This window comes from Passer montanus, unplaced genomic scaffold (genome assembly GCF_014805655.1).
Source record: "Passer montanus isolate IOZ18808 unplaced genomic scaffold, ASM1480565v1 scaffold93, whole genome shotgun sequence".
In the NCBI taxonomy this organism is placed as follows: Eukaryota; Metazoa; Chordata; class Aves; order Passeriformes; family Passeridae; genus Passer; species Passer montanus.
In genome coordinates, this window is record NW_024374701.1 from 2,341,362 (window position 1) to 2,368,344 (window position 26,983).

General features: G+C 44.4%; 1 protein-coding gene across 3 annotated transcripts; it reads left to right on the forward strand.

The window, feature by feature from the left end:
- The first annotated feature begins 396 nt into the window (after positions 1 to 396).
- On the forward strand, positions 397 to 22,692 carry LRIG2 (leucine rich repeats and immunoglobulin like domains 2). 3 transcript variants are annotated; one of them, XR_005626171.1, is made up of 18 exons: positions 397 to 433; positions 3,975 to 4,046; positions 4,535 to 4,609; positions 5,101 to 5,235; positions 5,741 to 5,884; positions 6,012 to 6,155; positions 6,925 to 7,068; positions 7,302 to 7,445; positions 9,587 to 9,667; positions 10,496 to 10,567; positions 10,707 to 10,775; positions 12,222 to 12,385; positions 13,631 to 13,951; positions 15,013 to 15,294; positions 16,541 to 16,990; positions 17,464 to 17,613; positions 17,736 to 17,840; positions 18,499 to 18,629. XR_005626171.1 is itself a non-coding variant. In XM_039695789.1 (18 exons), the coding sequence occupies exons 3-18, from the start codon at positions 4,539 to 4,541 to the stop codon at positions 19,876 to 19,878; spliced, it is 2,862 nt and encodes a 953-aa protein (XP_039551723.1). In that variant the 5' UTR covers positions 397 to 433; positions 3,975 to 4,046; positions 4,535 to 4,538. The 3 variants fall into 3 exon arrangements, 2 of the variants coding, with proteins under 2 accessions (XP_039551723.1, XP_039551724.1); XM_039695789.1 differs by lacking the exon at positions 17,736 to 17,840 and adding an exon at positions 19,670 to 19,878 and having other exon boundaries at positions 18,499 to 18,780; XM_039695790.1 differs by lacking the exons at positions 16,541 to 16,990; positions 17,736 to 17,840 and adding an exon at positions 19,670 to 22,692 and having other exon boundaries at positions 18,499 to 18,780.
- Positions 22,693 to 26,983: the final 4,291 nt, after the last annotated feature.

A 26,983-nucleotide genomic window follows, 5' to 3' on the forward strand; every position in this document is an offset into this window, starting at 1 on the left:
GACGGAGTGGGTCCGCTAGGAACGGACAGCAGACGGTGATCTGCCCCTCCCTGCAGACACCGGCACTCAGACGGCAGGACCCGCCGCTGCAGGCGGATGGAGCGAAGGCCCGAGAGCTCCGACCGCCGGCGGCACCTGAGGCGGCCCCTGAGGCGACACCTGAAGCGGCCCCTGAGGCGACACCTGAAGCAGCGCCTGAGGCGGCAGCCCTGCTGGGAGGGGCTTGTGGTAGCACCGCCCACCCCGCGCCTGCGCGCTCCGCCCCGAGGGCCCTGTCGGGGGCGCTGGGCGGGGCCTGAGGTGGTGCCTCGCTGCCTGGCCCCGCCCAGCCCGGGGCGGTAATCGGCCGGAAGACAGCGAGGGGCGGGGCCGGCACAAGCCCCGCCCCTCGCCGCCGGAGGATTCCGCCGCTGCCCGCCGGCATCACGGGGCTGTGAGTGAGCGCGGCGGGGCCGGGCGGGCGGCGGGCTGTGCCGGGTCTCGGCCTGGCGGGGCGGGCCCCGGCTGGAGGCCCGGCAGGGCTCGGGCTCGGCGTCCTTGTCTCGCTCGGTCGCTCCCTGGCAGGAGGGTGCAGGCGGGTACGGGCGCTCTTCCCAGGGAACGAGCGCTAAGACGAGAGCACATAGTCTTCAGCTGTGCCAGGGGAGGGTCAGGTTCGGCATCGGGAGGAATTTCTTCACAGAAAGGGTGATGGGCGTTGGAAGGGGCTGCCGAGGGAGGTGGTGGAGTGCCATCCCCTGGCGGCGTCCAAGGAGCGGCTGGACGTGGCATCGGTGCCATGGTGTGATTGACGAGTTGCTGTTTGGTCATAGCTTGGGTTCAGTGATCCTGGAGGTGTTTTCCAACCTAACTGATTCTGCGATTTTGTCTGCGGGGTGTTCTCACGGGCAGGGCGGCCCCGGCAGTGATGCCCCAAGGTGGGAGGCAGCCCTGAGGTCTCTGGAGTCTCACCTGAGCGGGGTGGAGGGGCAGAATCGCTCCCTCCTTTGCTGCTCGTGCTCAGGTATCAGCCCAGGGCTCAGAGGGGTGTTCTGGCCTGCAGATGCACATTTCTGTTGAGCTTCTCATCTTCCAACATCCCCAAGTCCTCCCCAGAGCTGCTCTCAATCCATTCTGTGTCTATCCTCTATTGTGGCTTTCAGGATTTTGGCACATGAAGCATGGGTGATGTTTTTTCTTCACTAGTACTACTCTAGCAGTTCTGAATCTAAATGAGCTGTAATGTATACCAGCTGTTTAAAATTAATCAAAGCCTAATTTTTCTCACAGGATTGAGTCCCTCATGTGCTTTTCTCTATTAGTTCTGTGATACCATTTCAGCTGGCACTGAGGACTAAAAATTCTTCTTTTTCCTATTTGTCAAATTACTTGCAGGTGGTGCTTCCAGTATGTGTGTGTGCAGCTTGGTTTTATTTTCACTCTTTGTTTTTAATAAAGCCAGCAGAGCAGAACTTGGTTTTCATGATGGAAGGACTCAGGCAACTAACTTCATTTTTCCTATGAATTTATATATGTTTTGTGGCTAACCTGGTAGGTGATGAAAAGCATTGTGAAGTTAGTGATTTAGGAGAATTTTTTTTGTATGTCTGCCCCTTAACGTTAGTTTCTTTAGAGCAAGGAATGCCTGCCCTGTGTGTGGGGGCAGAGAGAAGCACAATGATGGTGGTCGCTGCCTCTAGTCCCATAGTGGTAGGTGTGTTTATATATCCTGGTAAGCAGAGAGACGATGAATAGAAATAGTTCAGATATCAGTTAATTAGCTCAGTAAGTTCTGTTCACAGTAGATTTTTTGGGTGAGCTCAACTGGCTGCCTGCATTCTGTATCAGCACCTCTACAGTGCCACAGTATGCTCTGCTTGGCTGAATTAGGATCATTCTTCATGATCCATAATCGGTTTGGTATGTGTGTTCTGTTTTGTTTACTTAAGAGATGAGTACCACTTAGGCTCAAAATGAATGTTTAGATGATGTTATATACAATACCAGATGAATCTCTAAAATACAAATTTTGCATATTTGCTCTGTATTCTGAACAGCCTCGGCCTCCCAGTTACAAAGGCTGCGTAAAGGGTGGGTTCTTTGGTGTTGGCTCTTCCAGAACAAGGGAATGGCATCTGGTTCTCCAGAATAGCAGGAGTCTTAGCTCTGTGAATGATCTCTAAACACAGAAAATCTGCCAATGTATTTCATTCTGTATTTTGTGATCAGTTGGTCTGTTTGAAAAATAAAACCATCAGTAACAGAATGTAGTTATAAATAATGTCAGAATCACTATAAATATCAACTCTACTCAACTTCTTGAAAGAGGACTTATTGTAATGAAAACTTTGTTGTAGTCCAAATCTGAGTAATAATAGAAAAATACTTCCCTGTGCTTTCTGAATTAAAATCTTAATTTCTAACTCAGTAATTAGACAGTAGGCTTGGGGGGGGGGGGGGGGGGGGTAGCTGGATGTTAGCTCATCCTCATCACCCAGGCCTCATGGCTGTCAGTGATTAGGAGGAATTTGGAGGAATTCAGTGTCCCGAATAATCTTAACTTTTGGTCAGCCCTGAAGTAGTCAGGCAGGTGGACTAGAAGGTTGTTGTAGGTTCCCTTCCCAGCTAACATAATTATTCTATTATAGTTTTCCTGAAAGCCTTAGAAAAATCAAGTTTCAGTTTTCTATGTGTATTAATCTTGCTTCCAAGATCTATGTCGGTGCCCGCTAGCTGTGCCTGACGCACAAGTTGGCCTGGCTCAGAAGCCATGGCCTGGTTTTGCTCATTAGTGGAGTATCTGCCCACCTTGAGCAGTGCATTATCTTCCATGTCCGTTGTCTCCTTCCTCTGTCTGCTGTGCACTGGTTCTTTGGGAACAGCATGGCTTAGTACTTCCTGCTCTGGTTAAACTCTGCTCCAGGATTGGACTGCCAGCACTGGCTGGGTGCCTGCATGTTTGAAAAATTCAGGAAAGTCTGCTCTTGGGGTTTGGGATCATATCTCCCTCCACCTGTCTGTGCCAGGCTCCTGTGATGCCCAGAGGCTGGCGCTGAGAGGGGTTTAGGGGAATGTGGGCAGCTGGAGAGCCTGTCTTGAGCATTCAGCCCCCTGAGGTGGGAAGCCTGCTGAGGAGCAGCTCATGCCTGGTTGTTTTTGTGTTTTTGCTAGTGTTTAGGGCTGGCTTAATTACCACATGTACTGAGGAAGCAGAGCTGCAGAATAGTTCTGCAACTGGCTGCAGTTATTCTCCTCTCCAGGTTCTCTTGATTCTTTTTTTTTTTTAATTGTTTCCAAACCCACACTGCTATATCTGTATAATTTGCATCTTGGTGTAATTAAAAGAATACATTAACAACTGCCTGACTTGCCATGACACACAGAATTTTAATAATTCAGCAGAATTTTTACACTGAACCTGAGTGAAAATTAACAACTATAACTATACTGTAGTCTGGTAAAACCAACTGGTGCTAAAGCATCTGTCTGTAAGATTCCAGCCTCAGGGTTCTCTCCGCTCCAGCTTGTTTGGGAATTTTGTGTATGTTGATCCTTTAAAATAAGCCTGCCTTGGCTAGTCAGCATCTTTGGAAAGCTGAGAAAATGGGGATCATGCTGCAGGAAGCAGTTCAATAACGGGCATTTTGTAAGAAATTATTCTCGTGTCCCTGCAAAGTTTTTCCTTCTTGCAGTAGACAAGTGTTGTTAATAAAGCTCGGGATTAAAGCCATAATTCTCTGGTCAGGTACAATCTTCCTATCAAGAAGCTTTAACCAAAGTTTTTTTTATTCAAAACAGAGAAACAGAACTGTTTAAACTTTCAATTGTGAATAGCCACTAAAACAAGCTCTTTTCTTTAGTGAAGAAGCAACAGTATAAAATACATAAATGCAGTTTCAGAGTTGAGATTGCATAAAGTATATATGTTTTGGGTTTACTGAGGTTTTATTATTATTATTCCAGGAATTAAGTAACTTTTTTTCTCTGTTGTCTAGGGATTTAAGTCATAATAATTTATTATCATCCAACTGGAGCATTGATTTGTCTGTCCATACTCTCCAAGAAGTGTAAGTTGTTTTTTATGAGGATAAAGTCTAAAGATATCCTACCTAATTCTAATTAGAGTATTTCATTGCATGTCAAGATACCTGGTCTGTCTTGCAGAAATATTCAGTGTAAGTTAATTAAAAAATTATGGCGGCAGCACATCTTATGTATAAAATTGTTGTGTTGTGAGCAGAAATCTTTCCCATGAAAGATCAGAGGACCAGTATTTTTAAAGAGAAATGAGGAGTATTTGTTTTGGCTATAGCTGATTTTAAATGAAAGAGAAGTAATAGTATCAAGGAAAATAAGAAAAGCTAGCCTGTTTCACTGTTCAAATTGTTCGAATTATTGGTATTTAAGCTCTTGGGGAATCTTTTTTGTCAGCTACTAAATATTGTTAATACAATAAAACTTCTGAATGCATTGATATGAATTATTTCTGCTGTGTACAGAAGGATTTTTTTCTTCTTTGAAGCGTCAGTAATTTTTTTTTTGCCCTCTATTTAAGGAAAATGAATTACAATGAGCTAAGTGAAATTCCATATTTTGGAGAAACAACTTCCAATATAACTCTTCTCTCATTGTAAGTAATAGCTCATCTGCCTTTTTCTTGCTTAACAAATGGGAGAACCATGTTAGAGTTCTGCTATCAAATTGTAGGAAAACATCTTTTTTCTTGAAATACTGCTCATGTAAAGAGCATCAGGGAATATGTAAGCACTCTTTAAAGAAATACAAATCAGTTAGACAATCAAATCACCCTAAATTACCGATAAAATGCAGTCAACCAAGGTAGGGAGCTTTGAAGGGGCGGGATTCAGTCCAGGAACTTCCCACAAGGACCAGCTCATCTGTAGGCCTCAGAATTTGAATCTGTTCATATGTCATGGTGGCAAATAGCTCTTGGATTTGCAGTATTGCTTTAGGAATTAACACTTTTGGAAGCAAGTTGTGCATGTCCCATTCATGAAGCTCACTACTACTGTTGATATACAGAATCCTGTTGCTGTTTCAGCTGTGCATCCAGAAGAGTGAGGTGTTGTGATAATCATATTTACTACTGATCTTTTTCAGGGTGCACAATACCATTCCAGAAATAAATGCTGAGCAACTCCAGGTCTACGTTTCATTGGAAAATCTAGATCTTAGTTCTAATCTTATCTCAGAAATTAAAGCCTCTTCCTTTCCACGAATGCAGCTGAAGTACCTGTAAGTATGAGTGATCTGCTGTCTCTGGGATTCCTGCCTCTAAATGTTGGAGACCTCATTTACTCATAATTAGTGTCCTGAAGCTGGCATCCTTACACAGCTTTGAACTGGTAGCAGTGCTTAATGGAGCTACAGATGTCCTTGAAATAAATTAGTTTTCATACCAATCTGTATTGTATTTTCCCAAATAACACGGATAACAGCAATTGCTGTTGTCAGAGTGCAGGTACGTAAGCCATCAGGGACAGGGAATAATTTCCGCCCTGTTTGAGTAGATCACTGTGTTAACCACTGCTTATTAAAACATAGAAATGCAGTAAAAATCAGCTCCTCCACCAATTCCTTTAGGAAAAAGGATTTAGCTTGGTGATTTAGATTTCCCATGTGACTTCACAAGGGTCTTGGGTTCTGTTAATCAGTGGTTGCTCTGAGGTGCTTGTGCCATTCTGTTTATCAAATTCTTTGTGTTCTGAAAGTCCTCTTTCCTTCTTTCTTTCTTCCTTAGGAATCTGAGTAACAACAGAATAACTACTCTAGAAGCAGGTTGCCTTGATAACTTATCTAGCTCACTAATGGTGATAAAACTGAACAGAAATAGGATTAGTGTGATTCCACCAAAGATCTTCAGATTGCCTCATGTGCAGTTTCTGTAAGTAACAGTCTTGAAATCATCCAAACATTTACAGCTGGGCTGTTAATCTCAGCATGTTCTTGACTTTCACGCAGTGATGCTTGTTGCAAGGTGTCTTAATATTTGACTGTCATCTTTATGAAAGGGAACTGAAAAGGAACCGGATTAAAATAGTGGAAAGTCTTACATTCCAAGGATTGGAATCCTTAAAATCCTTGAAAATGCAGCGCAATGGGATTAGCAGACTAATGGATGGAGCATTCTTTGGCCTGGGTAATATAGAGGAATTGTGAGTATGCCTGGTTGTGGAATTTTTTAGCATAAAGAAAATGGATCTGGGGAGTTGTGTCCTGTATCGTTTCCCTTACATCAAAGCTGTGCTGAGATATTGATGAAATCATAGGAAAAGAGTATTTCCCCATTATTTTTATTGCATATCTGGTTACTTCAGAAGTGGTAAGATACGCTTCCCCATTCCTGGAGGTGTTCAAGGCGAGGTAGAATAGGGCTGAATAGGTTGAATAGAGCAACCTGGTCTAGTGGAAAGTGTCCCTGCCCATGGCAGGGAGTTGGAATTGGAAGATCTTTGAGGTCCCTTCCAACACAAACCAGTCTTGTGATTCCTTTATATTGGTCCTCTTTCCAGCTTCCTCATACATGGTGATCAAGAGTGTTTGCCTCTGTAGTTGCTTTTTGCTGGTTTTCATTTGCAGTCACCATAACATGGGGTTGTTCTTTCCTCTATGACTTTGACAGTGTGAACACAAGGATGTATGATGCAATGTTAGCAAAAGACTTCTTTTTTAAAAAAATATTTTTGAGAATAAAGATTATAGTTTTGTTTCTGCCACTCGATCCCTGAAGCTGGTGTTTGGTTACTCAGTTCTTCATATACTTCAGGTCGTTTTTTAAAATTCAGCAGGATTGAAAGAATCATGCATTTTGTGTTGTCTAAGTTAAAGTTAGTAAATAATTTGAGATCCATAAGATGAAATTTTGTAAGTAGATGTTTCATTGATTATCTGTTTGGCAAATGTTTTTTCTGTCTAATTCATTAGAGAACTGGAACATAATAACTTAACAGAAGTAAACAAGGGCTGGCTGTATGGGCTGCGGACATTGCAACAACTCTATGTTAGCCAGAATGCCATCACCAGGATCAGCCCAGATGCATGGGAATTCTGCCAAAGACTTGCTGAGCTGTAAGTCCTGGGCTGCTATTCATTGGGGATTTTTGAAATGTTGCAATTATTGATTGGCAAGAATGAATTACTAAAGGAAGTACTCAATTTCCTTGCTAGGCCCATGGTAATGATGTATTTTAATTATAAGTATTCTGTTAGAGAAATTAGAACACAATAGTTAATCAAGTCAGATAGTATCTTAATAATTAATCCCCCTGCTTGCCTTTAAAATGTTTGTTGAATGTTTTCAGAGACTTGTCATACAATCAGCTCACTCGCCTCAAGGAATCTGCCTTTGTGGGACTTGATTTATTGGAGAAGCTAAACCTGGGTGACAATCGCATTAATCACATTGCTGATGGTGTCTTTAGAGGTCTGACAAATCTTCAAACCTTGTAAGTACAGAAAACTTCAAACAGAAGTTTCAGTTTAATGCAATTTTAGTTTAAGTGGAGCTTTTGTAAGTAGAGACAATGGATATTGCATTGTGGGAGCCTGAGATCATTGCTGGTGTTGTCTTGCCTGCAGGTGTGGTAGAGCTGATAATCTTTTGGCTTGCCAAGATGACAGAATTCCAGCCTAGCTAAAACAAGCCAACCACTTAGTTGTAGAGGTAGTAAGAAACAATGACTTGGTGACCTTAAGTGCTAAGATGTGTGTCCTACGGCTTCTGAGAGGTGTTGGTACCTTGTGTATCCAGTTGTGGAGCAAATAGCCTGGAGCTCTTTGTTCTAGAGGGTTTCCTTAGGTTTGGAACCTCAGAAACCAAGGACTGAGCCCTTTTGTGTTGTAGAAGATGTGGTTTAGCCCATCTTGCTCATGTGCTGACCTCACAAACATAACAGGGGATGTAGAGTTTCTTCTTGCTGTTGAAGGCACAGCTTTGTGCTTGCCAGAACCTTTTCTGGCAGATCTTGGATAGTTCTGAAGAGACCCAGTCCTGTCCCAAGTAGATTTGAACAGTTGTAGTTGTCCTAAAAGTCAGTACTTGAGAAAGGAGTGAAAATTTCTAACCCCTCTGTCACTTCATTAAGTAAATGCTTAAATAAGCAAATTCACCAGAGAGATTCATGTAAGCAGTCATACTCTGTTAACCTTAATACAACCTTTTAATGAAATAATTAAACCTAATTTCTTAGATTTAGACTAGCATGAAAAAGAACAAGAGCAGATTAATTAGCAGGTTGTCCTGGGCTCTCAGGGGTGTCAACAGTGAGGGCCTGGCCCTTTGCCTTGGGACTGGAATGTGCAGGGTAGAGAGCAGTGGTGATTAACAAGGCTCCAAGCATTAGTGCCCAGCCAGGCATGAGGAGCCAATTCCTCTCTCACACAATGAGGGTTTTTCTTTGGGGCTGCTCACTCATTTTGCTGAGTGGTCTGAGTAGTGGAGTGTAAAAATATCTCAAAAAACAAGAGATACCATGTGGTTTTAGTTCCATTGTTGTTTGTGTGCTGGTTGTTTGGTGCTACAGCTGGTGTACATATTTCTGTGTGTGGTTTTAACAAGACCTCTATATTTCAAAGTAAGAAAAACAAGAAAACTGTGTTATCACTGATGGTATCCTGGAGGTTGATCCCAGTCTCTTCCACAATGGTGTTCTGCACAGTTTACAGTCTCACATAATGGGAAACTGGATCACTTTTCCCTCATTAATACAGGGAAAGAGGTGTTTATATGAGTGATATATACAGTTGCCTGTGTATGCAGCTAGATTTGTGTCAGTTGGCTCATTTGGAAGCTTCATCTAGCTGTTGCATAGAATATCAGGTAAGACACAGGGTGGACTATTTTTTATTAGCGTGATTTCCTTTAAATACACTCTTCTCTGTGCATAGTGGTATCAAAACAGATGCTTTTGGCACAGTCCATGCCATTCAGGCTAAAAATGCAAGTGCATTTATTTAATCTTCTTCCTGAAGAGCTTTTAATCCTCTCCAAACTGTATTGCTCTATTGCTTTTGCTGTTTGGACCTCTCTTCTCCATGAGGGGCTGAAGTGCTATGCTGAGGTCAGTCAGAAATACCATTAGCTAATAACAAGATTTGTGAGCAGAATATCAACTTCATTTTGAAAAGCCACCGAGGTGTGCCTGGCAGGCCTACAGTGTAGCCTGGGTGTAATTGCTTAATATGCTAATACTGATATAAGCCTGTTACTTGTGAAGATTAATGCTGCTGGTGTATTGGTTAACTCCCTTACATGACCCAACTTGCTTCAGGAGCCTCTCCCAGCTCCTGGCAAATAATCCATCACATGAAGAGTGCTGGTCAGACCGGGGCTTTCCTTAAATGCCACATCAAGAAGTTGTGCTGCAGAATTTGTTTGTGGTGCTTACTGCAGCACTTATCATGAAGTTTTCCCTTTTGCTTCTCTGAAGTCAGAAATTCGTCTCCTGACAAGTTTAGTTTGGTAAAAGATTTGAGACTTTCCAGGTGTGCCAGAGCCCCATACCTGGCCTGCCTTCCCTAGCTCACCACTAGCCCTGGTCATAATGATGTTCCAAGTCTTCTTTCTGAGAAATGTCTTCTCCTGCAGGGACTTGCGGAACAATGAGATCTCCTGGGCCATAGAAGATGCAAATGAAGCTTTTGTGGGACTCAGCAGGCTGGATAAACTGTATGTATTACAAATTAGGGGAACAACAGCACTTCCCAGGCATGCAGAGAGGGAGAGTGCAAAATATTAAGTAATTGTCAGGCTTTCTGCCTCATGTCATTGACTTTCTCGCAGTGTTTCCACTTGTGTGCAACAACCACTTGATGTAGTCCTGGGTTCCTTGTTCAGGAGCACCAGATCCATGTAGCACTGCATTTCCTTATAGCACCAATTTGACGAGATTAAGCATAAATATTTGACTGCATTTATTATTGAATGCCTCACTCCCTCTGTGTGATGGTGTAATTTTTTTTGCTTCTTTGGTTTGGGTAAAAGTTACTACTTATCAAAAGAACAAGTGCAAAATACAAAGTATTTTTGAGCAAATTTGAAACACTATTGCATTAACAAACTTCATGATACTTGGACTGTGCACTTTTCATCCAGTGCCACATGTTTTATAGGACTCTCCATCCCATGTAGTTACAAATGTTGTTTATAACAAATAGCCTGATGTGCGGGTGCAGTCCAGGAAGTTGTGTGGTGGTAGCAGGTTGATAGTAGAAACTTATTGCTTTATTCCCAAGTTCTAGTTATTGCTGTTTCATCCTCCTGACTTAAGTTATCTTCTGACACATTTCTAACCCAAACCTCTAAGTTGAAAATAGAAAAGAAGCGCTGTTCTTGGGAAAATTAGTTGAGCCTTTAAGCTGAAAAGAATAGTATTTAGTTCTGTATCTCAGCTAGAATTAGAAAAAAATATATAGTTAAGCATCAGGATATTTCTTTTGGGTCTTGTTTGTGAACTCATATTGACATTCAGACTGGTTTCTGGGCCTTTACTTTCAGAATCTTGCAAGGAAACCAAATTAAGTCAATTACCAAAAAAGCATTCTCTGGTCTCGAGGGACTTGAACATCTGTAAGTATTTTAATTTGTAGAACTCCTAATTATTTGTCAACTTCAGTCTTGTGTTCTCTGAGAGATTTTCGAGTATTTAACTGAAGGCAGCGTATGAAATCACACTGACTCCTCATTGTTCTCTTTGCTTAACTTCCAGAGATTTAAGCAACAATGCAATAATGTCCGTCCAAGAAAATGCCTTTGCCCATGCTCAGCTGAAGGAGCTGTAAGTTCATAACAATTATTTAGAGATTCTTTACAAGCCCTACCTTGGAAAGAATTCTTCAGCCATTGTAGGGTTGTTTGAAGTTGTCTGAAGTGTGTCTGCTTTCATCATGAAATATTTGCAGCAATGCTGGTGAAGTTGGTAGCAGAATATTTTGATTTAATGTTTGATAAAATCTTCAGCTGCATTTCCTTAGTTGCAATTAGGAGGAGTTAACTTTTTCTTGCAGTACTGAACCATTAAGCTTTTCCTATCCTATGATTTTGCAGCAAGCTCAGTGCTGTCTGTAGGCAGTGAACAAAACAAAGAATTCATCAGGAATCTCTCGAGGATTAGCAAATCCTTGTGTTTTTCTGTGTTTTTCTTCCTATTTTGGCGGCTAGGGAAAAGCTTTACAATTCACAGCCAGACAAGATTTTGTATGTGCTCAGCAGATGTTTAAGCTGATAGGGTCTCCTGTGGTCTTCAGACGTCTGAAGTAATATAATGTGAAATGACCTTCACACCCAAGACTGATACTACTGTAATGCAGTATTTTCTGTGAGATAAAGTCTCTGACTGTTGTAATGTGGTCTAAAACTGTTACTCCATTAGTTAACCTTGGCCAGATGGACTTAGTCTGTAAGGTCTGCTGCTGTGAGGAGAATTTCAGGTGTTAAAGTTGCCTTCTCTGATGTATTTTAAAAGTGATGAGTCATTGATATGTGCAGGCAAAGAGCAGGATGGAATCCTGGCTTGTTTGGTGCCTCTTTTCTCCTATGACTGGCTGCATCTTAGGACAGATCACTTCTTGTTAAATGACTGTCTCAAGTCAGTCAAACTCATACTTGGAGTATGGCAAACAAAACTCAGCCCCCCATGTCTTGAAGTCAGTTCAGAGGTGGTCTGGCACTCCAGCGAATGAGTAATAACGCTTAGGAAACTTTGAAAGCAGATGGTGGGGAAGAAGAGACCCATCATTGTTTTCTGTGGAGCAGAGAAAACAAGCTGCAGTTGGTATCTGTATGAAACAAATCACTTTTGGCCTTAAATATTTATCAGCTGGCATTAAAATGAGAATTGAGGCTTCTGCTAATTTCATAATGGCAGTTGTGTTTAGTTTGAAACATGGAGCTGTGCTGCTATGCTATGTTCTTTTAATTGCTTTAAAGAGGGATGAGATAATGGTAAAGACAGGTTTAGTGATTTTGGGATTGTTTTTTTAGAAGTTGAAACTCAGAGTTTATATTCTCCAGGATTAAAATGAAATGTTAGGTTTTAATGCTGACACAGAGGGACTGATTCGAGCATAAATACCCAAGATTTTATGATAAATACCCATAGGTATAAAATAATAGTGTAAATCTGATGTGTCTGTATGTGTATGCTTTAAGTTGCTTTGCTGTGTGAAATCACAGCATGTGAAATAAACTTCACTCACCCTTTTGTTTTGCCCTGTTTCTGCAGAGTGCTGAACACCAGCAGTTTGCTTTGTGATTGCCAGCTGAAATGGCTGCCCCAGTGGCTCAGTGAGAGCCATTTGCTGCAGACTGTCAGTGTCAGCTGTGCTCACCCTGAGTGGCTGGCAGGACAAAGCCTTCTCAGTGTGGACCCTGATGACTTTGTTTGTGGTTTGTATTTTTAGTGACTTTTGATACAGAAGCACAGTAACACAAGTCTTGTAGCTGAAATCAAGCTGTAGTTGCTGGGGAGGTACTTGGTCCTGGCCGTGGTGCCCATGTGGGCCCATGTACATCCCTGAGTCTGCTGTGGGTTTGGGGTTTAATTCTGCATCTCTTCACTCTGTTTTGTGGTGTTTGGGCACTGGAGTTAACCTGAAGGAGTAGTGCTGTTGGGCATTGTTTTTTATTTAGCTTACTAGTAAGAAGGAATTATGCTTTTGTTCTCCTTGCTTATGACTACCTTTAGCTTTGTACAGTCTGTTTGACACTTTCTTCCTGCTTCTTGCCCATACCAGCAGAATATGGCAGAATCATAAAATAGTTTGGGTTGGAAGGGACCTTAGAGATCATCCAGTTCCAACCCCTGCCATAGACAGGGCCACCTTCCATGAGAACAGGTTGCTCCAAGCCCTGCCCAACCTGGCCATAAGCTCTTCCAGGAATGGGACAGCTGCAGCTCTGGGCAAGAATTAGAGTAGTTCAGGCTCTGGCACATTTCCTGGTGCTCCATAACTGTGATGTTTATGGTGGTCTCAAACTCTTTGCCCAGAGTCTGTGTGAAGCCTGTGGCAGGCCTGATGTTTTCTTTTCCTGGTGAGCAATTTTATAACAGTTATTTGTGTATGCGCAATTCTTTCATTGCTTTGGTGGCAAAGGCTACAGTAACAACCATGTAGGTGCACACACCCACTTGTCCACTCCAGTACAACCACGGTGGCATCTGACAGAGCTCTGCATGTGTCTATGAGAGTGTCTTTGCTAAATTTGTGGATATGGAAATCAGATTCATCGAGTGGGATGAGTTAGTGAAGTTCCAACTTGTTATGCTTTGTGCTTGTGGAACTTCAAGGCTCTTCAGGGTATTTAAACTATCTGAAAGTAAGTCTCAGTCCTTCATAAAGTGGCCTGGTTCTTCAACTGAGCAGGATTTTTGAGTGTGATCTAAATATAGCAAGTTTCAGACAGTTGGACAAAAGGCAGGGCTGCTCGGCACTACACTTCCACACTGATTGTTTTCAATGCTGATTCCTCTGCCTCCTTCACAGCTTGATTTCCAGCTCAAAACAGCTGAATTTGTGCCCCTCAAACACCTGTTCCCAAAGTTTTGGTTTTGCTTGCATTGTCTTTTGAGTTAGTTTTCTTGCAATATTAATTCAAGAGGAAAGTAGCTAATCTTGGTGCTTTTCTTTTCAGATAATTTCCCTAAACCACAGATCAGAGTCCACCCAGAGACCACGGTGGCCCTGCGAGGCACAAATGTGACCCTGATGTGCACTGCTGTGAGCAGCAGTGACTCTCCCATGGCCACGGCCTGGCGCAAAGACAGCGAGGTCCTCTACGATGCTGACGTTGAGAGCTTTGCCAGGTACCAGCAGCAAAGTGGGGAGGTGCTGGAATACACCACTGTCCTGCATCTCTTCAATGTGAATTTCACTGATGAAGGGAAATACCAGTGCATTGTCACCAATCACTTTGGCTCCAATTATTCCAACAAAGCCAAGCTGACTGTCAATGGTGAGTGATAATGGTAAAAAAGGAGAAACACTCTGAATCTGAAACTCCATTTAAGTAGCTACTAGTCTGTTTTTCACTAAAGCTGGCCCAAAATACTCTTGCAAATATCAGTGGGATTTAGATGTATCACACATAATTTTATAAAGCTGCAAAGAAGTGATTTTTTTTTTTTGTGGATGAAAAGCCTCTGTTCACTTTTTGAAAGTGGCAGTTTATCTCCCGTGCTTTGTTAGAACACAATTAGTTGTTCATCTCATTAGTTGGAGGTGGAATTCTTTAAACTAAAAGCTCCCTCTACTGTTTCCTCAGAACTCAGCACCTTTCCCACATGTTTGTAAAACTGGGGAAGACTCATCAGACAATAAGTGGTAAAAACTCTGAAAAGTCAAAAGTGAAGGGTTTTTTTTATTTTTAGTCATCATAATTCTGTTTATTTTGAGGGAAGGGGAGGTAAGAAGATGATGTTCATATCAGTCAGCAGACCACTGGTCCTCACAGTACCTCAGAGCAGAAGTGATGAGATGGAAGCTTACCTTCCCTGTTAGCAGAAAAGAAAAATGTGGCAAAGACTTTTCCCTTCATTCTTCACATGAGAAATCATCATCTTCACATCATCTATGGAGAACTTAATGGCTTTAAACTGAAATAGAGTATGTTTGCATTGGATATTAGGAAAAAATTTCTCCCTGCAAGGCTGGCAAGGCTGTGGCACAGGTTGCCCAGAGAAGCTGTGGCTGCTCCATCCCTCTAAGTGTTCAAGGCCAGACTGGACAGGGGTTGGAGCAAGCTGGGGAAGTGGAAGGTGTCCTTGCCCGTGGACATATATTGTCTTAACCCAAAGCATTCTGTGATTCTATGAATACTGTAGATACTGTATTTAAATTCTGGGAGAAAGGCTCCTAGAAATAACCACTGAAAATTTGTGCAGTTTTTCAGAAGAATCTGTTGCTCTCTCTTACGGAGTGTTTCACATATGTTTTCAAATTTCCTCTCTGCTCTGGAGCTTTTGCTGCATTTTACCTGATAATGAAAATGCTGACTCGATGTCCCCTTTGATGCAGAGCTCCCTTCTTTCCTGAAAACTCCCATGGATCTCACTATCCGCACCGGGGCAATGGCCCGGCTGGAGTGTGCTGCTGAGGGCCACCCCCCGCCACAGATCTCCTGGCAGAAAGATGGTGGCACAGACTTCCCTGCTGCAAGAGAGAGGAGGATGCACGTCATGCCTGAGGATGATGTGTTCTTCATTGCAAATGTGAAGATGGAAGACATGGGGATCTACAGCTGCATGGCCCAGAACATCGCAGGGGGACTCTCAGCCAATGCTACCCTGACTGTGCTGGGTGAGTGTGATTGGCCTGTGCTGGCTGAAGGATCCGTGCACTGCTGCAGTGGAAGTGTAGCTTAGCTATAACTAGCAAGTTGAAATGGTGGAGAATGAAGTTAAAATACGAAGAGCAGCACTTTGTGATGATTACACAGGGAAGCTTTAGAAGCTGAGTTGCAGAGCTGCCAGTGGAGTTGGAGTTAGCATGATCTTTGCAGGGAGCTGAGGGGCAGTGTGGATCAGGCAAGTAATTTGTGTTGCCTTATAGCAAATTTTGTTACAACTAACAAACCTGCCATGAAGAAGACCAGTGGGATCTTGGGGTGCATGAGAAAGAGCACTGCCAGTAGGTCAGAGAGGTGATCCTGCCCCTTTGCTCAGCCCTAGTGAGGCACATCTGGAGTGCTGTGTCCAGTTCTGAGCTCCTCAGGACAAGAGGGATGCAGAGTCCCTGGTGCAAGTCCAGCAGAGGTTATGGAAATGATGAAGGGACTGGAGCATCACTCTTACAAGGAAATGGTGAATGGCTGGACTTGATAATCTTAGAGGCCTTTTCCAAACTAAATGATTTCATGATTCTGTGAAAGGCTTATGGAACTGGACTTGTTCAACCTTGAGAAAAGATGTCTGAGAGGAGCCCTCATCAATGTGTGTCCATGTCTTCAGGGAGGGGTCAGAGCATGGGCCTGGCTGTGCTTGGTGGTGCTCAGCAATGGGACAAGAGGCCATGGGCAGAAACTGATGCACAGCAAGCTCTGCATGAATGTGAGGAAGAACTTCTTTACTGTGCAGGAACAGGCTGCCCAGAGTGGAGTCTCCCTCACTGGAGACATTCCAGAACCATCTGGATGCAATCCTGTCCTGTGTACTCTGGGATAACCCTGCTTGAGCAGGGAGGTAGGACCAGATGACCCACTATGGTCCCTTCCAAGCTGACCCATTCTGTGAACTATGCTGGGTAATAATGGAAGGTCAGTTTCTTCCAGAGTGCAGCATTTTTTGAAGACACTGGCACTTAACATTATGGTCAAATGGAGAATTGGACTGGCACAGGTTTCCCAAAGCAACTGCAGCTGCCCCAGCCCTGGAAGTGCTTGAGATGCTTGGATGGGGCTTGGAGCTACTTGGTCTAGTGGAAGGTGTCCCTCTCTATGGCAGGGGACGGGACAGGATGGTCTTTGAGGTCCCTTCCAACCCAAACCATTATAGATTAGATCCCATGATTCTTTGAAGTTATCTTACAATTTCTCTTTTTGTCCCAGAAACTCCTTCCTTCATGAGGCCCCTGGAGGACAGGACAGTGACCCGAGGTGAAACTGCTGTGCTGCAGTGCATAGCTGGTGGCAGTCCTGCCCCTCGCCTCAACTGGACCAAGGACGATGGTCCCTTGACAGTCACCGAGCGGCATTTCTTCGCTGCAGCTAATCAGCTCCTCATCATAGTGGATGCAGGGCTGGAGGATGCTGGGAAGTACACGTGCATCATGTCCAACACCCTGGGCACTGAGCGTGGCCATATTTACCTAAATGTCCTGGCATCCCCCAACTGTGATTCTTCCCAGAGTGCCATTGTCCATGAAGATGATGGCTGGACAACAGTAGGGATTGTGATTATTGTGGTTGTGTGTTGTGTGGTGGGAACATCCTTGGTGTGGGTTATCGTCATCTATCACATGAGGAGAAAGAATGAAGACTACAGCATCACTAACACAGGTTAAGTGTCAAATCAGCAGTCTCTGGTCTTGTTTTTAGTCCAAAACACTTGAAATTTATGGATTCGTTACAAATGGATAAGATTAAAGAACTGAAGATTTCCTTCTAAAATCCCTTCAGGGTTTTGCTCAAATTCCTCAATTTTAGAAGTTCTTTTAAATACCAGAAGTGTGCTAATTCTATTACTTATACACTAGGTTTGCCCTACATTGAGGGAAAACAGTAAAGTTTGGAAGTAGATATTTTAATAAACTTAGAAATGTTTTCAGGGCCTGGAATAATAGGTGTAAAGTTTCTTTCTGGCCCTGTCAGCTTTGAATGGGCTGTCTGGATGTATAATTACTGAGGTAGAAAAAAGATAGTTACATGCGAGTTGAAATTCTGGATGTTCTTGTTAATGTGGGGAATAGTGCTGGTAATATCTTGAAATCTTCACACTGTTTAATGTTGCCAATGTTAATTCTGCCTTGCAGAGGAGATGAACCTACCTGCTGACATTCCCAGCTACCTGTCCTCCCAAGGAACTCTGTCTGAGCCTCAGGAAGGCTACAGTAACTTGGAGGCAGGGAGCCATCAGCAGCTGATGCCTCCAGCTGGCAGCTACATGCACAAAGGCACAGATGGTAAGCAAAGGCCTCAGGTGTGTTGCCAGTGCCTCATCAGGAGGCCAATGCACAGTCTCATCCTCACAGCTTAAGTGTCAAGAATAGATCTTTATCCTATTTCTTTCCTTTGGCATCACAAGAGCCCAGGCAGAAGAGGTGGAAATAGATTTTGACTGGAAGATGACTAGCTGTGACTCCTATCCTTGGTAGAAAATTGGCTGGCTGGTTGGTTGGTTTGTTTTAAGGTTGGTTGGCTTGTTGCAACTAAGGGGTCTGCACTATTTTCCTACCTTGTTTGGACAATTTTCTGGATGTTTGTGTCATTGAGCTTACAGAGATGCTTTCTTTGACATCAAAATGCTGAGGACTCATTACTCATTACATAGGCTGGCTTGAAAATTGATCCTCAGTGTAAGTTTTTCACTACTGTCCATGATCCCTCCAGTGCAGTCCCACTGCACTAGAGTCTGTATCAGGAAGGAGTTGAGAAGCAGCTCATCTAAGTGACTGGTTTATCAGCAGCTCTGATGTGTATGGGCAAGCGGCAGGGGCAAGCCAAGTCCAAGATGGATGTGGGCAGGTATCCTGGTTTAATCCCTAGGCTGTTTCACCCAAGCTGGCTGGATCTGTGCTGAACTTTTTTGCCCATGAAATAGGGGAACATGTCTGTGGTTCCCCATGCCAGCTTCAGAAGGGGACTGCTGTGGAGAATTTGGATGATGGGAACCTGGGGGGTTTCTCATGTGATCTCTCAAGCAGAGTACTCTGTTACTCCTTTAAGTGTAAAAAGACCCTTCAATCTGTGCTTTTGTAATAAATGATCATACCAGGACATAAAGCCTATGGAAATCTGGCATCCTCATCCTTTTTGAGAGTATTTTATTTTTCCATTGTGTTCATTAGGTGGTGCAGCACCATTAGTGATCTGCTCAGATTGTTATGACAATGCCAACATCTACTCCCGGACCCGAGAGTACTGTCCCTATGCCTTCATCACCGAGGAGGACCCCTTGGACCAAACACTCCCAAATCTCATGGTGCAAATACCCAAGGAAACGTACACAGCATGCACCCAGAGTGAAACCAGTGCTCTGGGTAATCTCTTAGCAGACAGAGATGTGCCTGTCTTCCTTACCAACCATGACAAAAAAACTGATAAGAAAATCTCTTCCCAGCAGATTATTGGTGAGTGTCCACTTTTCCTTTTGTTGCTTTGTATTCCCTGATAACTTTGGCTTTCATTATGCGGCCCTTCACTATTGACACACAGCTTCAAGTGCCAGTAGTTTGTGGAATAACTCACATTTATTAACCACTTATTCTCCAAATGCCCATGTTGCATCAGCAAGCAACAGCTTATAGCCAGTACCTGAGATTGAAGAAGATGATGTCAAAAAGATAGAATTTCTTAATTTGCAGGTTTAAGTTTGTGGAATGTGAGCCTTTGCTTATACTACAAGGACATGTATTAACCAAAAGTTGGAGCTTCATGTATGAAATTCAAATAGCCTTTCTGTTTGAGCTGGCCTGAAGTTCAAAAAACTCCCTAAATTAGTTATTTTTATGTTGACTTTGTTCCAGATCACCTTTTTAAAAATTCACACTGAAGCTCTGTGTGCTCCTGGTTACTGTAAGAGATAACTGGAAAAGGAGAGCATCTAGTAAAATACACTCTCAAAGCCAGAGAAAATCAGCTCAGAAGGATTGTAATTGCCGAGTCACAGAGCTCAAATCTTTTAAAGATTGATCTCTGCTCTTTGTGAGCAGTGACAGCACCTGAGGGAACAGCTGGAGCTGTGTCAGGAGTGGTTTGGGTTGGGTATCAGGAAAAGGTCCCTCCTCCAGTGGGTGGCTGGGCAGTGCCCAGGCTCCCCAGGGAATGGTCATGGCCCCAAAGCTGCCAGAGCCCAAAGAGTGTTAGGACAGTGCTCTTGATGCACAGGGTGGAATTTGTTGGGGTGTCTGTGCAGGGCCAGGAGTTGGACTCGATGACCCTTGAGGGTCCCTTCCAACTTAGGATATTCCTTAATTCTATGAACTTGCTTCTGTTCATCTTCTAATTTTTCTCCCTCAGAGCCCTTCCAGGTTCCTCTGTGGGGAGGCAGCAAAGACCTGGCTTGCTCCCACCCGCAGTTCCTGCACCATCCACTGGCCCACGAGGCCCCGCAGCCGCTGCGGAGCGACCGGGACCAGGCATCACCCAGGCCCTGCCGCAGGCTGCGGGAGGAGAGCTTTGATTTTAACAGGACACGCCACATTCGTGACCACACTGAAACCACATAAAACACTCACACAGCCTTGAAAGCAAATCCACATTGACTGACTGTATTTACTACCTCAGTACTAACCCCAAGGCCAAAGATGCTTGTGTATGTATCTGCAAGTACTAAAGAGTCTCTTGGAGGAGATGGCACATGCCCTTTTTTCTGCAATTTTTCCATTGGAAATGGGAAAATGCACCAGGGAACACATGGAATATTAGTGCCATCTACAAAAATAGCATTAAAACATGGATTGTGTGATGCTGGAAGCAGTCTTTTGTGGTGGTGCACGTTTTTGAAAGCTCTCAAGAACGTGTGTAGCTATTTCACAGTGCTTTGTCTGCTTGGAAACAAACCATCAGGGCCTCCTCATGGAATTCCCCCGGAAAGTGTAAAACTCTTGGCCAGCTTTTCCTTCCTTAGACTGTTGGCAGGTGTCTGTTGCCAGTCTAAATTTGGGGCTTGTTTTCGTCTATGAATAATGGACTCTAGTTGTAAATAAACTCACATTTATAAATATTTTGTATACACTGAGCATATAAATGTGTTGACTGTAATGTAAATTATTTTTTATTATGCCAAAGTGTGTATCATACTGTTAGTCTCGACAGCTGCATATCAAGCCATAGGGGGAGCTTGGGGGGACTGAAAGCTTGTTTGTGAGGGAATAGAGCTGTCTGTTTTGAAAAGTGCATTTACTTACAGATATGTGGTAGAACTGTGATATTGATGAATTTCATTGTTGCCTACAACTGTGTGCCTGGCTGACCTGGCTGCAAGCTGATCCATTTCATGATAGTAGCAGAATTTCAAGGTTTATCTAAGCTTTTATCTATAAAAACCCCTTTGTATTGTATCTGCTGAGAGGGTCTCCATGTGTTTCCTAGCTGACAGTTAAGTGAACTTTTAAAAAGAATGCGGTGATGAAAAGCACGAGGTAAATTGAGAGAGCACTTGATGAATACTTATTTCTTCTGCATAGCCAAAGGCATATGGAGTTTAAAACACTGATCCTTTTCTGTTGTAAGATATCAGGCTACATTGTTGAACTAATAGTTCCCTTAAATCTTAGTGTGGTCAAAATGTTTAAATATTTGACAGGTGAGAAATGATACAATGCAGGGAACCCCTCACTACTGAAAAATTTTGCTGACACAGAGGAAGCTCAGACTCCATAGTTTCAGTGAGATGTGCCTGAGAAAATGAGGAAGAACAATGACATTATAAAGTTTTCCTGGGAAGTTGTTCTTTTAGGGGGAAAATGCCCCTTTTTGTAGAAGGTGTTAAAAGACTCCTCAGGGATGGGTTTTCAGCGGATACATTGTGCTCTGTGGTCACACCTTTAGAGTGAGCTGCTTCCTTCCTGGTCACTGCTGCCTGCTTTGGAGCTGTAGGATTTGTACCCAAGTAAAACCATCTGTGTGATATTTTTATAAAGACAGAAACCCCTTTTTGGCCCAGCTCATTTGTAGGTATGTGAGAATTCCCATTGATCTATTCCTGGACTGAAAGGTTTGCAACTCAGTTGTCAGGTCTAGTTGTGCAGGATCACAGCAGAATTTAGACTGTGGTGAAGTATTTGAGTACATGAGTGGGGAAACACTGGGACTAATGGTGCTTTTCTCATGGCTCTTTGGACAGGAATAATAGTCAAATTGTTGCAAATGAGTAAATATTTTAAGGCCTCTTCCCATACTCTCAAAGCCAGCATGGCTGCTTTGGTAGACAGCAGCTTTAGTGGGAAGGGGATGCAATTGTCCTTGACCTTTGGGTAAAATAGAGAGAAACATAGGTCTGTAAATTTTGGGATTCTGACAGGTGATTTTTTTTTTTTAATTATTATCAGTTCATTTCTTTCTGGTTTTATTTCCTCCAGACTTTTCCTTCCCAGACAGCATTTAAGGCACAGTGCTTATTCTGAATCCAAAGTGATCCCTGCTGCAGGGACTAGGCACTTTAAATCAGTTTAAGTCCAGATGAAAAAGGTCACGCCATGAAACTACAGCAGCAGCAAAATCTTGTCATTTTGTGCTGCTCTCTCAGCCAGTAGTCACTCAGGATACTGGGACAAAGTGCTGCTGGCATCTGTGATTCCCAGCAGTGGGAAAACTGCATCCCTGCTGCTGCTCTCATCGCCATTTGGGCAAATGCTTGTTCCTAATTCTTTCATTCCTCTCTTGCTTCGTGGGAGCTGAGCTCACACAGATCTGTCACAGTGCAGCTGGCATTGTCCAGACCCTGAGAGTACTTGGGGTGCAACTCTCTGGAGCAAGAGAATTCCTCACCTTTAGGTAAGTGAGACCTGCTTGTCCTGGGCCAGGGCTTTAAAATCACTGCTGTCTGCACCAGGACTATGCTGGCTGTCAGAGAGTGCAGCTAAAGCTGCTCTGATTTCTGTGAGAGAGTGGCCTATAAAAGCTGAATCCTGAATTAAGACATTTGCATCCTTCCATGAGCATTTAAAATCCATAAGCTGGTTGTAAATAGCTGATGCTTGTAAGTAGGTGATGCTTTGCTGCACTGTGGTAAAACTTCTTTGGTAGACCTGGAGGAGAAAATCGTGCGTGTCTTTTTTTTCCCTTTGCAGAGGGACAGAGTGGCCTTTCTTTTTTCAGTAAAAACAAGCAATTGCCTCAATCAATGCCAAAGCACTACCGGTACAGGAAGTGAGGAGGGTCAGAAGCAGCAAGAGCAAAGCTGCTTGTGTTCCCTCTTGCTATTTCCTATTGTCTATTTATATTTTTTTCACAGCAGAATGTATATTTTGTATAGCATATGTAATATATGTTTGTCCATTGTAACATATGTCCAAACAATAAAATGCTGTATACATTGACCATTCAGTGTAACTCGGTTAGTTTGCAAATTGAGTAATTCTATTTTGTCCTATTATTTAATTTTCATAGGGGGAAAAAGAGTAAACTTTGCCAACTGGACAAGGTCCTGAGACTCTGAGATTTGGACAAGGTGATCTCCAGAGGGTGTTTCCATTTCAACCATTCTCTGAATCTGTGATTCTCATTTCAGTTTTCCTGCACAAAGTACCTGTACCCTTTTTGGAAAACAGGGGAAGGGTGGTTCTTCCCTGGTAGTGTTAACTCTGGGCCAGGAGCCTTGCAGATCTCTGTGCTCCCCACACTTTTCTCTTGCTTTTCCAGTGTTGCCCTCCTGCACTTTGGACCCTCTGAAAAGGAGATTTTCTTTCCAGCAATGAACTGTTAGCACAAGTTGGTGGGAGCATCTCCCATATGCCAGCTGCAGGAGATGCTACTAGCCCAATCCCTCCTGAAAACCAGCATGAACTTTTTATTCCTTTGAATAACTCCCTCTCTCTCCCGCTGCCTTCTGCTGGTTCATGTGATAATTAATCACCTTTGTTCTCCTGTGCTGTCCTGTGATCTTCACTCTTGTACCTGTTCCCAGATCTCAGCACCGTCTAGGTTTTCCCAGGTTAACTTGAGCTCCTGCAGCTGCTTCATGCCCTGCTGCTGCTGTCAGAGATGTTTACACCCAGGGAAATTTCGGGCTCCCAAGAGCTGCATGTGCCTTCTTCCCCCCACCCTGGACACACTGACCTCCGTGTTTATTCTGGAGAAGGACTTTGCACAAGGGCATGCAGTGTCAGGACAAGGGGAAAAGGCCTTAAACTGATGAGGGAAGGCTTAGATTAGACATTAGGATGAAATTCTTCCCTGCAAGGTTGCTGGGGCCTTGGCACAGATTTTCCAGAGCAGCCATGGCTGCCCCATCCCTTGAAGTGTCCACAGCCAAGTTGGGCAGGGCTTGGAGCAACCTGGTCTACTGGAAGGTGTCCCTTCTCATGGCAGGGGGTGGAATGAGATGAGCTTTTAGGTCCCTTCCAACCTAAAACATTCCATGACTCTGATTTATCAGCTCACATTCCTGATAATCAAGGATTTCTTCAGCCTCTGCCTGGACTAGGACACTACCTGGCTGGGCAGGGGACAGCAGAGTCACTTGCCACCTCAGGAGGACCCCCTTATATTTATAAACCATATTGGGTTTCCCTGAAGTTGAAGCATTCAGAGTGTCCACAGCATTCCCCAGATCCCAGCTTTTTGTGTCCTCTTAAGTATTTCCAAACCACCTCAATTGCAGGAGAACGGCCTCAATGATCCCACCCAGCCCCACAAGCCCTGATTTAACCAGGAGTGTTATGGAACCCCACCCCTGTGATCATTTCAACAAGATGCTCAGGAAAAACCAGCTACTGCCTTCCCAGGCAAGTTCAGCTCTCCCTAGCACAGTGTCAGAGCCAACAGCTATTGCAGATAAGATCATGAATAGTTAATGTTCTCAGTTACCCAAGCATATTTAAAAATTAACGCAAGCCTGGTGCCGATGAGAGTAAAAAACTGGGTCATCAAAGACAGGAAAAAAACAGAAAACAATTGCATTTACCCTTGGGCTTCACTAACGACTAGGATTTTGTGGAGGATCCTAGTTCTTCCTCTCTTTAATCCTTCAGTGGTTTAATACTGGATGCTTCATTAAAGCACCTTCCCTTTTGCCTGTCAGGTTCTGGATCTGCTCTGAGCTGACCAGGATGGAAATGGGCTGAAACACAGCACAGCAGAGAAGGGACAACCTCAGAGAGTGTCCTTTAATCCAAGGGCCTTTTCCTGCTGTGCCCAGAGGCAGTCCTGGCTGGGGTTGCTATTTGGAGGGCAATGGAGCGCTATTAAGTCCACTGTTTATCTCATTTTCTCCCAGTGAGTTGCCATTTATCTGCTCTGTGAGGGACGTGGCACTGATTGAACTCTGAGTGGTTCCTGACAGGCACAGCCGCAGGGTCGCTCCTGCTCTGCCCTCTCCATCTCCTGGTGGTTTCACGTCAGGATTTCTCTCACAAGAGCTAGAGCTGGGCTGAGGAAATGGTTAAAGCTCCACGCCAGGAGCCCTGAGCAGAGATCAGGGCATCCTCTCTCCAGCTCATCTCTTGGCAAAGGCAGATCTTCTTTGAACAAGATCCTCTTGCACATAACTTGCATGTAACACAGGATAACTGCTCTGCTCATTACTTGGAGGGTTTGATTTCACATTAGGTTTAATGTACCTTCTAAAGACTTATGAATGTAATTCGCTCCAGCAGTTGGAAACATCTCTTCTGTCCTTGCAGAGTTATCACTGACACCATTTGCCTGATGCTGGGTGCTGCAGGAGCATCTATTGAGCAGAGTGCTGTGATTTGTGATTTGCCAAAGGGGATTTTGAGATGCAGAAATAAATGTGCCCTGCTCCATTAATAGCTAGCAGCCTGCTGAGAGTATCCCTGGCAGCATGTTGGCTTGGGAAAGGTCTGGCTGAACTCAGTGAGGAGCAGTTCTGTAGAATGGGACTGATCCTGTGGGCTCATGGCACCAGGTCCTGCCCTGATGGATGTGGAACATTACTTGTGTCATGCACAGTGGTGCTTTTCCCTCCCCTGGGCTCTGTGGCCATGGAGTTGGCAAGTTTCTGAGCTGGCTGAGGTGACACCAGGGTCCTCTCATCCTCCCTGTGACCACATCCTGAAGCTCAGATCCTACAGTAGTCGGGATGCCCCATGGGCAGTGGTACCTGGCTCCTTGCTGTGCTCCTGCCCTCCCTTTCAGCTTCTGCTTGGGTCTGACTGTTCTGATTTCTTGCTCCTGGTTAAGGAACACAAGGTTTTTGACAGATGCCTTTGCCATTATTCTTCCCTTAATGCCGTTGTTGTTTTGTGTTACTGTCAAATTGCATCTTCCTAAAGTCCTTCCCATCTTGTCAGCTGCAGATGAAGTGCATGAAGGGCTGAGTAATCTCCTAGCTCTGTCTGGGGAAATTGCCTTTTATTATTGATAAGGCAGCACTGCCTTTGGAGGACACAACTCCACTGTGAGCTGGAGCAGGAGCTGGGGAGCAATGCTCAGCCCTGCCAGTGCCCGTGGGTGCTCCCAGGGAAGTCAGCCTGCCCCTGGCCCGAGCAGGTGCCAAAAAGAACCAAGCAATGCTGCAGCAAGGTGGATCTGAGGCTGGGAAACTCCTGTCAGGCACCTCTCACGGAGGAGAAACCTACTGCAGGAAAGAGTCTGATGCTGCTTGGAGCATCCCATCTTCTCATCCTGCACCTCACAGGGAGCAAGGCAACCGCTTTCCCACTTTGTGCTTGTCCCTGTTGCAGGTGAGTAGTGTGTCACCTGGAGGCATGGCTCAAAGACAAGCCCCATGATGTGCTAAAAGTTCCTTGGCACCAGGACAGTTCCTGCAGCATGGTTCAGCTGGTGTGAGCTGTTCCTACTCCCAAAGCTGTGTACAACCGACCAGATACTGCTGGAGTGCTGCAGAGCAAGAGGAGCAGGGCAGACCCTGCTCCCTGGTGTGGGAAGTGGCAGCTCGGAGAGCCATGAGGCACAGGGCAGGTGGTGCATTCCAGGATGCAGCTTTACAAGAACTGCCTGAATCTTCCTACACATATTTATACCCTCCTGTGCTGCACAGGAGCGTGGCCAATGATCAGCTGTTCCTTTGGCCTTTCTCCCAGACAGCCATACAGGGATCTGCCAACAGTGGGCACAGGGATGGCACCCCTGGTGCTGGTGCTGCATCCTGGGACCCTCCACCAGGACCTGCTGCCACCATTGGTACATGTCACAAACTGTTAACCCTGCTTTGTGGGTGCTGTGGGGCAGGACAGACTGATGGTCCTTGAGCACATCATCCAGCTGCCCAAACAGGATCCAGGCTCTTGCAGCACTGAGTTCATTGTGCTTCCATGAAGGTCATTCCCTTGGTGCGGGCCTCCTCCTGCTTGGCTTGCTGGTGGAAGTCCAAAGTCCAAGGCAGTCCATATCTCAGTGGTGCTGTGAGCAGAGCACCCAGGCTGGGAAGGGGCTGAGGGCTCTGTGCTAGTGCCCTTTGGCGATGAACTGGGCAGAAAACTGCCAAGTCAACACAAGCCCAGCAAAATACTCTTGTTGGAAGCCACCACAGCAAGCACTACTCTTTTGTTGATAAATCTGATTTTTAAATGAGCTGATTTTTAAATGTCAGGCTGGTAAATAATGCATCTGGTAAATGAAGAGAGCTGGAACCAGGCTGGAACAAGCAGCCAGTGCTGCAGGTACAGCAAGTCCTGCACAGCAGGG